The sequence below is a fragment of the Chaetodon auriga genome, chromosome 2 (genome assembly GCF_051107435.1).
Source record: "Chaetodon auriga isolate fChaAug3 chromosome 2, fChaAug3.hap1, whole genome shotgun sequence".
Taxonomy (NCBI): Eukaryota; Metazoa; Chordata; class Actinopteri; order Chaetodontiformes; family Chaetodontidae; genus Chaetodon; species Chaetodon auriga.
This window is the reverse complement of record NC_135075.1, coordinates 6,837,414-6,853,211: the sequence shown is the minus strand read 5'-3', so window position 1 is coordinate 6,853,211 and position 15,798 is coordinate 6,837,414. Positions and strand designations below refer to the sequence as shown.

General features: G+C 41.9%; 2 protein-coding genes and 2 non-coding genes across 4 annotated transcripts; 2 read left to right on the top strand and 2 right to left on the bottom strand.

Annotated features, from left to right (window-relative positions):
- Nucleotides 1-32: 32 nt before the first annotated feature.
- Nucleotides 33-9,378, bottom strand: LOC143333419 (inter-alpha-trypsin inhibitor heavy chain H3-like). Its single transcript, XM_076751473.1, has 22 exons — nucleotides 9,249-9,378; nucleotides 8,970-8,999; nucleotides 8,168-8,191; nucleotides 7,146-7,300; nucleotides 6,890-6,994; nucleotides 6,589-6,751; nucleotides 6,319-6,429; nucleotides 6,027-6,155; nucleotides 5,740-5,856; nucleotides 5,489-5,657; nucleotides 5,255-5,380; nucleotides 4,952-5,133; nucleotides 4,603-4,788; nucleotides 4,354-4,493; nucleotides 4,020-4,180; nucleotides 3,813-3,839; nucleotides 3,655-3,714; nucleotides 2,929-3,042; nucleotides 2,530-2,731; nucleotides 2,238-2,410; nucleotides 816-927; nucleotides 33-708 (listed from the first exon to the last, which is right to left on the bottom strand). The coding sequence occupies exons 1-22, from the start codon at nucleotides 9,360-9,362 to the stop codon at nucleotides 570-572; spliced, it is 2,739 nt and encodes a 912-aa protein (XP_076607588.1). The 5' UTR covers nucleotides 9,363-9,378; the 3' UTR covers nucleotides 33-569.
- A 2,181-nt stretch (nucleotides 9,379-11,559) lies between these two features.
- On the bottom strand, nucleotides 11,560-14,030 carry mustn1b (musculoskeletal, embryonic nuclear protein 1b). Its single transcript, XM_076757211.1, has 3 exons — nucleotides 13,938-14,030; nucleotides 13,659-13,782; nucleotides 11,560-11,745 (listed from the first exon to the last, which is right to left on the bottom strand). Exons 1-3 carry the CDS (start codon nucleotides 13,944-13,946, stop codon nucleotides 11,630-11,632), a joined length of 249 nt encoding a protein of 82 aa, XP_076613326.1. The 5' UTR covers nucleotides 13,947-14,030; the 3' UTR covers nucleotides 11,560-11,629.
- trnae-cuc (transfer RNA glutamic acid (anticodon CUC)) lies at nucleotides 12,792-12,863 on the top strand. The gene has a single exon. It is a non-coding gene; the product is annotated as a tRNA-Glu (tRNA).
- Nucleotides 14,031-15,701: 1,671 nt separating the features above from the next.
- On the top strand, nucleotides 15,702-15,773 carry trnae-cuc (transfer RNA glutamic acid (anticodon CUC)). The gene has a single exon. It is a non-coding gene; the product is annotated as a tRNA-Glu (tRNA).
- The last annotated feature ends 25 nt before the right edge of the window (nucleotides 15,774-15,798 follow it).

Below are 15,798 nucleotides of genomic sequence, written 5' to 3'. Positions count from 1 at the left end.
TATTTGACCATGAAAAAGAGTTTCACCAAGTGTCACCGCCCTTTAACATTTATTTGTTGTCATGTGGTTCAGGAGTCCCACAGTAGGCTCCACATGAACTGTAACAGACCTTTTCATCAGAGTAGCTCCTGACTATAGAAAACACTTTGACTAACATGGCGTATCAGTGTCACCATGCAAAGGTTAGCAAGCTAGTCGACATTCTCAACATCAACTTGAGAGAAAAAGGAGGAGCAGTCAAAGCAAAGACCTGGAAATCATTAAGCAAACTAAATCAGTGAATCTAGCTCGAGTCAATCTCTCCAAATTGTGCCCCATTTATTTTCCGAACAACTGATTGCTGGGGCTGTCTTCCAGCACTTCATACTATTCTGGGATGTTCCGTCCCATTCGTATAATTCCAGCAATTACACTGATAGAAACTGTGAAATAGTCCATACAGTGCTGTGAATGAAGCCTGTTTGGTACATGGTGTCAGAATATTCATGGTGTAAGTACAGGCAGAATTGATTTTTTATTGTATGACTTTGATTTGGTTTCTGTAGTAGACATTGATGTGTAATGTGTTTTTAAGCAGTTTTAAAAAGGCCCGACACAACGTAGTCTGCTGCATCTCCATCGAGGAGGCCTGTTCCATTGTTGTGAATGAACCAGCAGGGAACATTTTCTCCGTTCTTCACGTCCCTCCTGAAGTCTCTCTGCCAGCCTCTGTGGACAGAGACAGACAAGACATGAAGACCAAATCATATTTCAAGAGGTCATATTCATTTACAGTCACATTACATGCACAGTCTTATCCGAGCCGTGTCGTGTACCTGGTCACATTGAGCTCCTGTCCTTTCACAAACATGGTGGCGTCCGGTTTCTCCGGCACCTCACCCGGACGCAGGTCTGTCACCTCGTATTCAATCCCATGGTAGAACTGACCTGGAGGGTGATCCACCGTTTGAAGTTAACATTATTTCAAATATAATCATTCTGCACTCATTAAAAATTCATTTGACTTTTATTAAATCTATTTTACTGTCACGTCAAAAACATTGAACGTCTGTTTTGTTTTGTTTTACTTGCTGCCTGTGACTGTGGATTACTTTCACCTGTCCCTCATTAATCTTCCCTCTCTCGTGTATTTAGTCAGTGTGTTTTCCCTGTTTCAGCTGTCAAGTTGTCAGTGTTTGTCCTCTTGTCTGACTGGTTTGCTATTCGTTTGGTAACTGATGTTTCTTCTTTGTGTTGTGGGATTTTGCCTCTGTATGCTCCTGCAGTTTATGCCTGCCTGTTTGGTTTGGCTCAGTATCATTTTGTTCTTCAGCCTGCCTGCCTGAGTGTGCTGCAGTTGGGTCTTTTTGAACAGCCAAACATAACAGTTGGACCTGACCAGAAATGTACTCAGTAGTTATTGACTTTCCACCAGAGAATTTGGAGGAAGTGAGGTCCACTTTGAATTAATTCTTCATCTGTAGTCATATTACTATGGACCTTAAGGATAAGCTGAGGGCCACAACCTCTATGGAAAGAATCGTCAACCCTGGTCCTGGGTTTTGAGAGTTGAAAGCATGGCAGAACAGTTGAATGGGACTGATAATGTGAAGAAGACTTCAGACTTCAGCAGCTCCCATGGTGGCCAGCCATCCGTTCTCCTAGACGTATCCACATTGGCTCTTTAGCTGCTAAATACTCCATGTTCATCACTAGCTAGTTGCTAACTCTGTCTGCCTGCACTGAAAACAGCTGCCTGCTACATCTGAAAACTGCACTATGAGAACGGTGAGTGAACCAGAACAGTACAGTTGTGGGCCAGACAGCTAAACTAAGTCCTTAAACTCAGTATAAAACTCAGTAAAGCTCATAATTTTCGGTAGGTTCAACACGATGAGTGACCCCTTTTAGATTGTCATGTAATAAATTGTTACACAAAATATTGATTAGCTGCTTTGAGGTCTTTCACTGATTTCATTTGACAATACTTTTTCCTGAGTGGTTGCGGGATGAAATGATATTCTGGCTGGCAATATGCAATGTTTAACTTGTAATGATTATCATTTGCCTTGTGTATGATATCAAATTGGACCAGTTCTCCTTTAGGCTAATATTTATCTGTGGACTGATTAACTTGTTAGGAATTTATTTTATCATTATCTTCTCCAAAGAAGATTCTGAAATGAAGATCTTTTCTTTTGACCGACTATTACACCTTAAACCATGCAATCTACTCTTTGACATGTGTCATGATGTACCTAGCAAGCCGTGAACAGAAGGGGACAGGAGGTGGCTGTCCAGGGTGTAGAAACCCAAGTAGTCCCGGTGGTACGGGTGCTTCTTCCACACTTTGTGTAGCAGGATGACAAACTTGACTGAATCTTTTAGAGTGACTGTTAGACTGCGATCCTTGGTCAATAGGAGATCCACACTGGAGGAAAAGATGTCAGTTATTCATCCTGAGCTGGATTTTATGTTTCATGTTACTCATGTAGAGAAAGAGCCCACTTTCACTGAAGATGATAACAATGTTATGGTGCAGCCACTCACTTGGGTCCTTTGAGAGAAGCTGCATCAGACCACAGCAGCTTGACCCATTTGCCGTCCTGGAACACTGAGATGGCCTGAGTGCTCACCTCCAACCTCACCCCCAGAGTCTGGTGGACGATGCCAAAACGGCAAAAGTAGGTGTTAATCTTACCATCGGGGGGAATCATCTTGTCACCAATGACCTGGCCGTTTACCAGAATACCTGAGGAACCAATTTGGGATTCAGTCACTCACTTGCAGGGTGTGATTTACAGGCAGTGTCTAAAATCTTGGTCTACAAGGAGTATACACGTGAAGTAAAAAAAAAAAAAAAAAAAAAAAAAAAAAAAAGTTAAAAGGGCGCTGCATTTTATACAAAGGTTAAGAAAATCATGCTGATAATCAGGACTCTGGGCTGACCTGGTACTGGGTCTCTGACCAGGTTGAAAATGGTTCCTGGTTTGTCGTTGATGTTGAAGCACAGAGCGTCATCTCTGTCTGGAAGCTCTATCATGAAATGAGGATCTCCGTCCACTGCAGGTGACCCCAAAGTATAACAACAGTAAAAAATAAAATGGATGATACTGGCTCAACATGCTGATGGCAACATTCAAACAACACCGAGAGTCTACAGCCATGAGAGCAGCTCTGTGAGTGCTTTGAGTTAAACACTAATGTCAGCATGCTAACATGCTCACCATGACAATGTTAATCTACTAATGTTTAGCAGGTGAAATGTTTATCCCATTCACTGTTTTATTTTAGCATGTTAGCATGCACAGTCAATGCTAAAGACAAAGTACGCTATAGCTGACATTTATGGGAATTTGCCTTGATGATGGCATTAGATGAAAAGTTAAGGATTACAATTCAACCTGAGGAGGACATAAATGTGTTGTAGAAACATTTCATTCAAAAACAAGATGCCAATATGAAAAGATGCCACACTGTTACAATAGATCTTGAGATATTCCACGGCTTAGGTAACTTTTTTTAAAAGTCATTAGGACCCATCCCCTGAGGATCATGAATGTCTGTACAAAAATTCTGAGCAATTTATACAATAGCTGTGTTGACGGACTGAAAGACCAACTGACAGACAGACTGACATTGCCATGCAGCGAGCATTGCTAAAAATGTACTTACCAAAATATGTGGGTGGTTGCGAATAGGAAGGCGTGTGTACTGGAGGTGCATATCGATATGCTATGTACAGGATCAATAAAGTTCATGTTAAAATCAATGGAGTGAATTGACTTAATCCCAAAAGTTTATATGTTTTTTTTTTTTAAACACTGTCTTACCCATTCTTTCCGCTTGTTGTCTTTGTGCTGTCAAAAACAGATGGACAAAACAAATTCATAAATTCCACAGTTCAGACTGAAGCTCAGGCTGCTGCTTGTGAATGTATTACCGTAAGGTTTTGTTTTGCAGGGAACAAGCTTGACTACAGCCATATTCAGAAAACGCTACCCAGTGCCACCTTTTAAATCCTTTCTTTGCTCCCTTACCCTCAGTTAGCTTGTCAGCAATGAGTGGGCTGTCCGGACCGTCCTCAGTTTCAGGCTTGGTGACCACCATGGAGGTGAGGGGGGTGACGAAGCTGTACTGCAGAGACATGTCCAGGGCCTTAGCTGTGGCGTTGGCTTTCTCGTCTGTGTCACCACTCTTGCTGCAAGAAAGAAAATGTACTGAAGTTGCCATATACGACACTGGGATTCAGAAAACCACCATGGAACCTATAAATTAATATTCCAAGATTCAGCATGGGCTCTAAGATGATGGACAAAAAGTGTCATTAACAAAGACTTCTGTGAGACCAGTCTCCAAGATTTCATCATTCACCTCTTCTCCAGGAGCTGCTGGATAGTGAGGTAGGCCCACAGACGTTCTGTGAAATCCCCAAAAATGTACTCCTCATCTGGATAAATCACGTCCCAATCTGTAGCGGTGGCCTGGCCCTGCACCGTGAAGTCGTCCTCAAACTAGGGGGGAGGAAAAAGTCGAGGAAATTATGTCTAAAAAACAGTAATAAACATGTCTTCTCTCCACCTCAGCACTGTTTCTACATTTCTTCCATTCCTTTCTCCTCACCCCCTGCCCGAACACTTCCACCATGAAGTTATCCAGGTTACTGTCCATCAGCCGACCGGCCACTACGATCTCTGAGCCGTTAAACAACTGGTCGAAATGATTGGTGGTCAGGAAGTCCACTGCATCGTCAGGGTAACGCAGGTCCACCTCTGAAAGCAGAGGACTGGACACCTCCTCATAGAAACCCTGGAATAAATGCATACACACATTGTGTTACACCTATTTGTACAGAATATGCTGTATAAATAGTTTTTATTCAAATTTTATCAAAAAATAGTGATTCCATAATAGTAAAAGGCTGTGACATCGCTTTGAATAGAAATTAAAATGCAAAGCTTAGAGCCTCCACCTGAAGCTGAAGCATTGCATCTGAACCCTCAAAGATTCTGCGGGCCAGTCCTTTGTTTTGTCTGCTCATCACATCCAGGAAGGAGTAATCCACATCATTCCCGAATCCAAGACAGAACAAAGACATGTTTCCTCCAATAGCAGAATGCACGTTTCTCTGGATGTTCGGGAGGTGAGACTCTCCTTCAAACGCACACATACAATATGCAGAAATTGAATGCTCAATATAAAGCACAAGGATCAAATGTGCACTTACACAAATAAACAATATATCCCACAGTCTGTGCACACAATGCACGCTCACCAGAATTTGGCATTCCATCGGTCAGTAAAATGATCATATCGACGCTCCTCTCTGGGAGCTTCTTCTCCTGCCTGTCTCTGATCAGCATCTCCACGCCTCTCAACACTGCATCATTTATATTGGTTCCTGGAAGGAAAACACACAACAAATTGCAAAGTTGATGAGTATGAGAGTGTATTTCTATCATCTAAGAAGTGAAGATGACATTTAGGATTAAAGCTAGTGTCTGTTAACCTCCATTATCCCTTATATTTCTGACGTAAGCCATGGCCTGGGCCACATTTTCCTGGGTTGCTTTGGTGAGTGAGTCCTTCCAGGAAAGGATTACGTTATCGAACTGGATGAGGGCAAAGTGGTCGTCCTCATGGAGGTCTTGGAGGATGGCCAGCATTGCCTCTCGTGTCTACAAAGAGTTATAAGGTCAGAGGTGAAAATGTGGCCATCAATATATCAGAACCACACTGACGGTCTGAACAGCCTCTCACCTGTTGCATCTTTCTTCCGCCCATTGATCCGCTCCTGTCGATCACAAACACCACATTCTTTGGCACTCTGGGCAAGTCAGGTGGAGCAAAGAAGTGCACAAAGTATCCGTTCACAATCTGAAGGGCAGAGAATCATAAAGAGCAGTAAAAAAAAAGACAAAGAAAAATGTTTCTCTGAAAAATGGCTGATCATTTCCATTTATAGAGCTCAGCATTAAAGTACATCTTGCACGTGACTTAAATGAACATTCAGCAGATACTGAGTGCAAAATTTGTTCAGAGCTGACCTGAATGTCCCCAAGGTCCTTTGCTCGGTTCACATCATAGTTGATGATAAAATCTCCGTCGATGAGACTTCCATCGCAACCTGGACATTTCCTCTGCTGCTCCATAGTTGGTGAGAAAGAGATGTGTGCCTGACAGTGGGATACAATACGGTCAGTTTTGGTTCTTCTTAATTCTTTGGTCAGTAATTTTATTGAATGTGCAACAAAAGGTCATATTGAAAGCTGAAAAAGAGTTGAGATTCAGGAAGTGCATGACTGGTAAACTGGTGAGCAGGCTTGTTGCATCATGTACCTTTTTGTCTGTGACAGTTTTCTCCACCAGAGGGAGCAGTTCATTGGAGAGGAAGGTTGCATGGGCATCAACATAAGAAATGCCTTGAGGCTCATAGATGTTTGCCACAATCTGTCTCCACACAGGCAAACACACACACACACACACACACACACACACACACACACACACACACACACACACAGATAATTTGTGAGGTAAACAACTCATTTGGAATATCTGAACTCACCAGGAACATAAACCTTAACCTGAACATAAACATGGGCTCACCTTAAACTCCTGCACCGGCTGTTTGGGTTTAACTCTGGTCAGAATCTCATACTGGCCCAGTTTCCTCTGAAGCAGCTCCTCATAGGTCAGAATGAAAGTCACGTTACTTTTGGCTGCGATGTTGACAGACACTGAAAACTTCTCCATCTTTCTCCCAGATGCCCTGAAATAAAACAAAGACATAACTGACAGCCTCTAATGGAAGCACATGGAAATACAGATGCTTAGAGATGTTTCTTTAAATGTGTGTTTTTGTGCTTGCAGTTCTGGGTTTATGAACTTCTTATCTTGACTGACTCACTTGACCAGTCCAGCAGTCTGTCCAGAGGAAACAGCCTTCTCATACTGCTTCTTGGCTTTCTCTTTCTCCTTCACCTCCCCAACATAGACCTGACCCTCAATTTCCCTGTGAGACACAAAGATGGAGAATGACATGGTGCGGCTTAAGGAACTGGATTATTATTTAGAAAAATCAGTTTTAGAGCAAGGATGAATGCTGCCACACACAAATGGTCATCATGCATGTAGGAACATGGACAGAGTGTAGACAGACTGACATGCTGAAGTTGCTGATGAAGGCGGTCTTGGGCAGCTCCATTTCAAAGAAGATTTCCTGGGAGGTGTTTGCTTTGTTCAGAGCCTTGGAGGTCATGACGGTGTGGGCGAAACGAGACGTCACAGTGCAATCCACTGTCACGCTGTACACCTCCACCTGAGACACAGAGGTGGAAAGATTTCCACAGTAATGAATACGGTCATAAGCACAGGCAGTGAATGGCTGTAAGGTCTGCTATTTTTCTGCCTTTTCATGCAGAATCGTATTTGTGGCTGGGTCAGCTCTCAGTGTGCTGCCCTGTCTGGTGCCAAAGAGCTTGAGAAAACGTTTAAAAAGACATAATGTCACTGATTCCACTTTGGGTGTGCTGTGATGAGACAGACTGGGTGAGTCAGCCCGGGTGCTGCACGCTCTGAGCAGGGACAGTGTGTGAGTGTTGAAAACTAAACTCTTGTTGAGTCAGTTCAGTTTTCCTCAATCAATTCTTTGAATCAATCTTTCGTTGGAAGTCTATTGATGTTGTCTTGTTTTTTTGCTGGTCAGTGAAACACAAAGCTCAAAGATCACTGAAGTCAAACGCTGGCATCAGAGTTCAGCTTGTGAGCAGCAAATCATCAGGAAATCATCAGGAATGAGCATATTGAGCCTAACGTCCCTTCATTCCCTCTGCTGTCTGTCTTCTACATGTTCTACATATACTTTTGTGCAGCCTTCATAGTTTCTAAGTTATTTTCTTATAGGTTTGTATGTATTTATCTAAGTGTTAATTACCATTTCAAAACTTATTGTTAAAGCTTAGAGCTTTCCTATTTGTTTGGTGATTAATAAGGGTTTTTGGTTTTGTTTTTGTTTCTTCTTCTGTGCATTGTGTGTGTGTGTGTGTGTGTGTGTGTGTGTTAATCTGGGTGGTGTGCTCATGTACACGGTTGTCCTTGCAGGATAAATAAAGCCTGTATTGAGTTGAATTGAATATATCCCTTCATCACTGTCATCAATAGAGATAGAAAAAGATTATTTTCTTACCGTGGCCTCATTTGTACTTCTTTTCTGAAACAAGAAGAACATAGAAATGGGAGAAGATATTGTTTGAAGATGTGGAAAATGAAATATTAAGCAAAGCTGGCAATTTCACTGCCACTTAATGGTGTGAATTAAACAACCCTGACTGCAAAGAATTTGGGACGCTGTGTAAAATGTGAATAGAAACAGAATGCAGTCATTGACAAACATGAAGTTTTGTTTTACAAAGTGTTCCTGAGTCCATGTAGTAACATCCTTTATACAATCATGTGCTCACAAAATGTTGACCCTCTCTCCATCCTTGCTTGTGAACGACTGATCAATCATGACACTTTCACCTGTTACCAATCGACCTGTTTACCTGTGGAATGTCCCAAACAGCTGTTTTTGGAGCATTCCACAACTTTCCCAGTCTTCTGTTGCTCCTGTCCCGACTTGTTTAAAATATGTTCAGAATAAACGTATATTTACAAAAATCAATGATGCTGATGAAGTAAAACGTCAACTATACTGCATTTGTACTGTTTTCAGTTGCATGACAGGGTGAGCTAATTATCACATTCTGTCTGATTTATGTTTCATACAGCGTCAAAACTTCTTGGGAATCAGGGCTGCACTTACTTCTTTTAAAATACCCAGATTTATTTCATTTTAAGGATTAAGTTTTGTAATTATGACAGAGTAACTCATGAGGTCCCTGCATTTATCAGCGAGTACTTGGTGAATAATGTACAAGCAGGAAGATGCAACTTATTCTCAACAATATTTCACCAGAATATGACTCCGATCAGTTTCTGCCAAATACCTGCAGTGATCTGGCAGCTCCACTTGTCTCCTGAAAGTCAAATACAGCAGGGTGAGCCAACATGATGCCCAGATATTAGGAATAATTAAAAAAAACAAAACAAAACCCACACTGGCATAACATGAACCAGGCCGAAAGAAAAACTTGAAGGAGCAGAGATTATTCATAAGACAGACCAATGGCTAAATCAGGAACCGCCACATAAAATGAGCACTGTCAAAATTAAACTTCACCTACCGTATAAAACGATGAGTACGAAAGATCAGTGTGTGAAGTTACCTGGAGAGCTTCATGGGCCCCAGAGATGACCAGAGCCCCCCGGGCCTGGCCAGGCAGCCAGAGGCAGGCGCTGCCCCACAGCAGCAGCAGGCGAACACCCAGCAGTCCAGACATGACCAAACTTCCACTGAACAGTGACTGATTTCACTGCTGAGAAACAAGCTCTCTGCCCAGGGGGAGGGGCAAAAAGTGTGTGTGTGTGTGTGTGTGTTGTCCTGGAGTACTGACCAACAGACCTGAGCTCAATGTGCAGGAGGTCCTGAGCTACAAACTCTGGTCTTTGTAAAGCTCAAAGAAAATATCTGTGCTCAGGCTGAAAGTGTGTGTATGTTGGTAGGACTGACACTGAACTTACACTTAACCAGATGTTTGGCAACGCGACAAGCTTGACACCCAGAATGTCAGTCCAGTGGAAAATATCACAAAAGCAACAATTAGTGATGGCAAAAATGTTATTTAGTGCAGGAGAAAATTTGCCCATACAAACATGCTACATTATGTCACAGCAGTCAGTTCATACCAGATGTCTGTGCTGCTCCTCATCATCTGCACTAAAATAATTGTCAGTTACTGCAAGTGCGAGCACGTATCAGAATGCCTTTTGCTGTTTGTGAATAATCACCAGATATGAAAATAAAACTACTAACTTGTTTATTTGTTTGCTTCACTTTGCTGGACTTCTTCCCTCAACAGCCTGCACTGCTTTACCTAATGTGTGTTTATGTCATTTCCCACTGGCCGGCGAGCAAACAGTAGAGCACTGTGAGAAAATTAGAAAGACTCTTTTTGACTTTTTTTTTTTTTTTAAGTTAAATTATTTTTAAAAAACTGAATAGTGGCCTGCAGGCATAGCGTATGTACATGAATCAGACCTTTCTGATGTGATACTGGGGCAAATAAACGTTTGGCAGCAGGTTGCAGTTCTACCTCTCTGAACCTTGTGAACAAACAATATTATTTTCCTTCTTGGAAAAGACTGTGATCTGTCTCCATCTTCATCATGTGGACACACCGCCAGTGAAAGGGTAACGACACAAATGCTGGGCAACAGTGACCCACACATTCTGTAACCAAGTCTTTAAACTTGCATGGATGTCAGGACATAATCTTAGTGGTAGATTCAGGGACTACATTCAGCAGAAGTTTGTGATCATCTTCGCCTCTGACTGAACTCACAACTCAGTAAGTTTTTTCTCTCCAGGCTCTCCTTATTCCTCTCATCTCTGTGTGTTTTGGATTTATGATTCATTTAGAAAAAAAAAAAGAATAGATAGGCATGGATTTCTACTGTGCACATGTTGAATTTCATTTTCAGCCTGCCCTGACACAGGCACCTTTGCATCTCATACAAGCAGCAACCTCCAAGGCCAAAAAACAAAGCCAACGCATGAACGTGCCAAAAACTGCAGTTCCTCCAATGGCCACTCGAGGCTGGCTCCAAAATCAAAATGTTCAATTAATTATGGGCATGGCATCCTTGAGTGGCAGCTAGGCGTTAGGTTCCAGTGAGAAGGCTTCGTTCAGCCGGCCTCAGCTGCACCCACACTCCACCTCTTTGCCCATTTTTGGATGAGCTGGCACTTTATCTGATAAATGCTACATTAGGTTCATTCTGCTTGTTGTCAACTTTTCAGCTGCTTTGGTGCTGAGCAGGCGGTGTGCAGTCATCCAGAGTCCAGTGATCATTGTCACTACCAGTATCTGTTTTCACATAAACATAGTCATGTGATCCATTGTTGGTATAAAAGTATTGATTATAGCAGCTTTAAAGCAGCTTTTTTCTCCTTGGCAAAGCATCCAAAACCTCACCAAAATGTAAATAATTTAGAGGTGCTGGCTTTGTCCATACATAGCAGTTCAAACACTGAGATTAAAACGTAGCTACATTAATAATAAAACAAATCATCACATGGCTGCTATTTATATTCAGCTTCACTCAACCCATTCGCATGTATGTGCACATCAGTGCAAACAGACGTGCTTTTATGACGTATTGATACTAGAAATACTAGAATACTAGAAAATAAAGAAATTCAATACAGGGGAAAATAGTTTATTTAGGAAAATGGTAAGTTAAAAAATGAACAAAACAGTCTTTGTCAGCACTGATAAATAACTTATTTACAGCGTATCAGCTACATGAATCCAAACCTAAGCCAAGTCTGATGCACTGTGCAAACTGCAAAGTACAATAACTGCTTACATAGCAGTAATGTCAACACACAGCTGGCACACAATTAGTCCATTTATCTTTCTTCAATCCAGCTTCATTTAAAAAATATTATTTTTTAAATTTTTTATTAGGCAGGATCATCATTGACTCAGAAACAGAAAGACATCAGTGTGTTGTCTTTCTGCTATTGCTTTGCCCTGAATGATGTCTACTTGCTGAACACACTGGCTCCAGGAGCCTTGGTGGCAGCAGGCTTGTCCATGGCTGTCTCTGTCCCCGTCCTCACAGCACTGAACACAGATGGAGCCACTTTGCCCATACGTTCTAAACACAGAGACACACATGGTCAGAAAAACACATGCTTAAACCAGGTGACTGCTCATCCTCAGCAGGTAATGAAAATTCCACTCAGGTTTCTTTGAAGGAAGCATGTGAGAACAGAAACGCCTGCAGCAACTCCTGTTTCATCGCATCTTCCTGCCGGTCTCGTGTCTGGGATGCAGCACTCTTGCCAGCTGGCTCTTGATTAATTCCCAGTTGAAGAATTGGGATTTTCGTGTCTTTACAGTAAACACCGCCTCTCCATCCCAGCTCACATGATGCCTTGGAATCATCCAAGTGAGCAATATTTCTAAATCATGTGAATTACCTGTAAGGTTGGAAAAAGCATACACATATACAAACGTGTAAAATCATGTTCTCTCGAGTGGTATTCAGAAAGCACCTCTGATTTACTGAGCTTCAGACAATGAATGTCCCTTTTGTACTGACTTGTCCCACAAACACACAAATATAGACTTAAGATAAATGAGACAACATTAGTGTGGGTGGGAGAAGTTGAAAGGGCACAAAAGCAAACCTGAGGCCAGGCTGTTTCTGCTGTCAAACAGCGGGTGGGAGTTATGCAAGTGCAGCAGGTGGACGGTGTTGGCAAGAGCACAGTTTTAAAGGCACCTGCAGATTACTCAGCATTTGAGCAAGGAGCAGGAAGTTAATTAAGAAATGATGAAATATTATAATACGGGCAAGAATGAACTTGAAGTCTGCTCCTGAATGGTATTTGGATTGTGTTGGGAATTAGCTGCAAAAATTCTTGCTGTGTTTCCACCTGAATTTGTCTTAATTCAGCAAAACCCACAGCAGGCAGTAGAGCATTAACACAGCAGCATAAAATCCCACCTGGTATAATAATCGTAAAATAAGCGGCTCCGTGCTGCAGCTCTATAGACAGGACAACGAGGTTAGCAGTGCGCGAATCTGAAAAAACATTGCTCACTTCGACAGACACCATTAACCCAATTTAATAGCCAAAGGTCGAATTGAACTGTGCGAAAGTTCTTGAAAAATGATGACATAAGGCATCGCAACAGTCCCTGGTGGTCTAGTGGTTAGGATTCGGCGCTCTCACCGCCGCGGCCCGGGTTCGATTCCCGGTCAGGGAACATTTATTTATCACGGTGTCACTTTATCTTAAACTTGAATGAACATGTGTTGGTGCAGAAAATAACGGTGAAAACCATCTTCACCAGTAACAAAGTAGACCAGGTGTGCTTCAGTAGGCTGCATTGAGAAATAAATCAACAGATACAGTAATAATTCAATTAAGCAAAGAAATATCATAACATATAAATAAATATCACAGTGAATACAATAATGGACTGGGAAATAAATATAGTGAATTTATTTATACATTTGATTAATTTCTGTATTTCCACACTTCTGCTTTTGTGTTCATTTAATAATGCATAATTATGCATTGAATATGCAAGTGTTTATCTATGTTTTTAATTAGACTTCGATTTATTTATTTTCATTTCATTTGTTAATCGAAATATCTATTAATTTGTGAGTTTATTTCATCTGTAAAACGTTTTATTCATTGTGTGTTCACTATCTATTGATGCATATGGAATTTTTGGCTCTCTGTGGAAGAGGCCAAAGAGCCATAGCACTCTGAAGTAGCAAAATATCAACCATATCACATTGCCCAGCGTTAGTTAAAGCCTCTTCTATTGAAACTACAAAATCGGATAATTAAGTTACTATAGACCAAACTGTCAGGAGGCATGATATTTGAGGCCAAGCAGGAGTAAAACTAATTCACTGTGGAGAAAGATCACATTTGTAAGGATAGAAAGGCAAAATGTCTTTAGAATGGGATCTTTAACATCTGACGTGACATCATGTCTTGTGTTTCAGTGTAAAAGGAAACAACATTAATAAAAGGCTTTACTCACCACACTCAACCATGACCTCATAGGTCTTACTCTTGACCTCGCCCTTCAGTCCCAGTTTACTGCGGGCTCCTTTCAGGTCCTCCTCCTTCATCGGGGGACGCTTCTTCTTCTTCACCTCGCCTGGCTGGAGTGAAGTACAGAAAGAAGGGGTGATTATGAATGTCCAGGGTGAAAAGAAGGAAAGTAAAGGGTGTTAACGCTCTGCTGTCACATCTAAAGAACTACATATGTCCAGTTTCTGGAAGTAATCAAAACAGTATTTGATTTGAAGTGACTTACCTGTGACATGGTGATTGAAGTCGGTGTACAGTCCACAAACACCTCTTTCCAGTGTGATCAATTTGCTTCTTGTTTTTCTAGTGTGTGTCTCCGTCCCCCAGCAAGCCTGACAATATATATAGTCCTGGTCCAGACCCGGTGAGTCAGTCAGACCCCCTGCCTTCTGTCCCACTCTGCCTGTTGTCAGTGTGTATAATTAGGTGTGACGTGAGGGATGGTACAGCTGGAATGGATCCCCCATCTTTTATGATAAGCTTACAGGCCAACAGCTGATAATTCTGGACACAACACAAGAGGCTGCCTGCCCCCTCCTCCCCTGCAGACCCTGACAGGGTACCCTCTTTTTCAAATGCCGGTGTGGGACTTGGGACTAAAAAAGGTATAAAGTGTCCACTACCGAGCAACACCTCCCTGCTGCTCCACTTTGGCCTGGCCATTGCTGCAACTTGATTTAAGCCTGAGGGAATGTCTTCTTGCGTGTTGTATAAAAGCATTTCCAGACTGTTACCACATGAAGCAACGAAATGAGGGCTGAACTTTTAGATTACAGTGAAGCCATTGATGCTTTTCTGATGTGAGTCACTGGCATCAAGAAGTCAAGAGGGACCATATGTGGCCCCACACAATATCAACCCCAACAGATCCTCCGTCACTGGTACAATGATACAATGGTACAATGCTGGACTCAAATAATATGCTGATCATGCTCTGAAATCCATCCTAAATTTCAGAACTGCCAACTTACCTAGTGTGTTTAATTTCATTTTGATTCCTGTATAATATCATATCATTTTCTACACATATAATGCATGTGAGACCCCATTTCAGATTTTCTTTTGCTCACTTTCATTTCATTTATTGGATTCGCCTCATGATGAAGGCATATTTTAAGCTGTAAGAAGTCAGCAAACACTTAAGGCCATAGCAGTCATAAGACTTGGAATCATAATCTGAAATGGAGGACGTGATGATGGACAAAGTGACTCACTGTTTTAAAATGACAAACTCAGTGGTGCAGAGAGAATCTGAAGGGTGGTTTTACTCATTCAGTCACAACACAGTGGCAGGATAATCTTACAGTGTGAGACAGCATCTGTTCTGATTTTAGGAGTTATAAACTGAGAGGTGTGAAAAAGCCAAAGACGCAGTCTCACTGCTCTTGTGTAGGCTGTGTGATGTTGAATCATGTCAAAGCTTGTACATTAGCTATCTACTTAGGATAAAACAACAACAACAACATGTTTGTGCTGGTGCTTATTAGGTCTTTCCAAGAACAACACTGAAAGTAATGGGCATCTCTGTGCATGTGTGTGTGTTGTTCTGACCGGTTAAGTATCTCTGCCAACCTCCTCTAACAACTTAGACCAGGCCTATGGTATTACAACCTGTACTTGGAGCTCCACAAGTGGCTTTTAAAATCATGATACGTGATGTTACTGTGGCTGGAGGAGAAAACAACAAGCACAAGAAATTATATTCCAGAAAAGAAGAAATTATATGGTTGTTTCAGGGAGGGGTGAAATCACGGCATGCAGTCATGGCAATACTCGAGAAATTGGCGTTGGTGTTAACCGAAGCTGATGAGCTGTGTAATATCTTTCTAAAGCGCTTGTGAAAGATGGGCGCGACCCGTGACGCTAAATGAGTGTCTGTGCTTAAGTATTTGTGGCCCTACATCTATTTCATGAATGACGACCACACCTCTCCCGAGATCTGCGGTGTTCGGTATGTTTATGAATTATACTTCCACAACATTAGCCACCTTCCCTGGTGGTCTAGTGGTTAGGATTCGGCGCTCTCACCGCCGCGGCCCGGGTTCGATTCCCGGTCAGGGAACACGATCTTTTTCTCTCCTAAACAC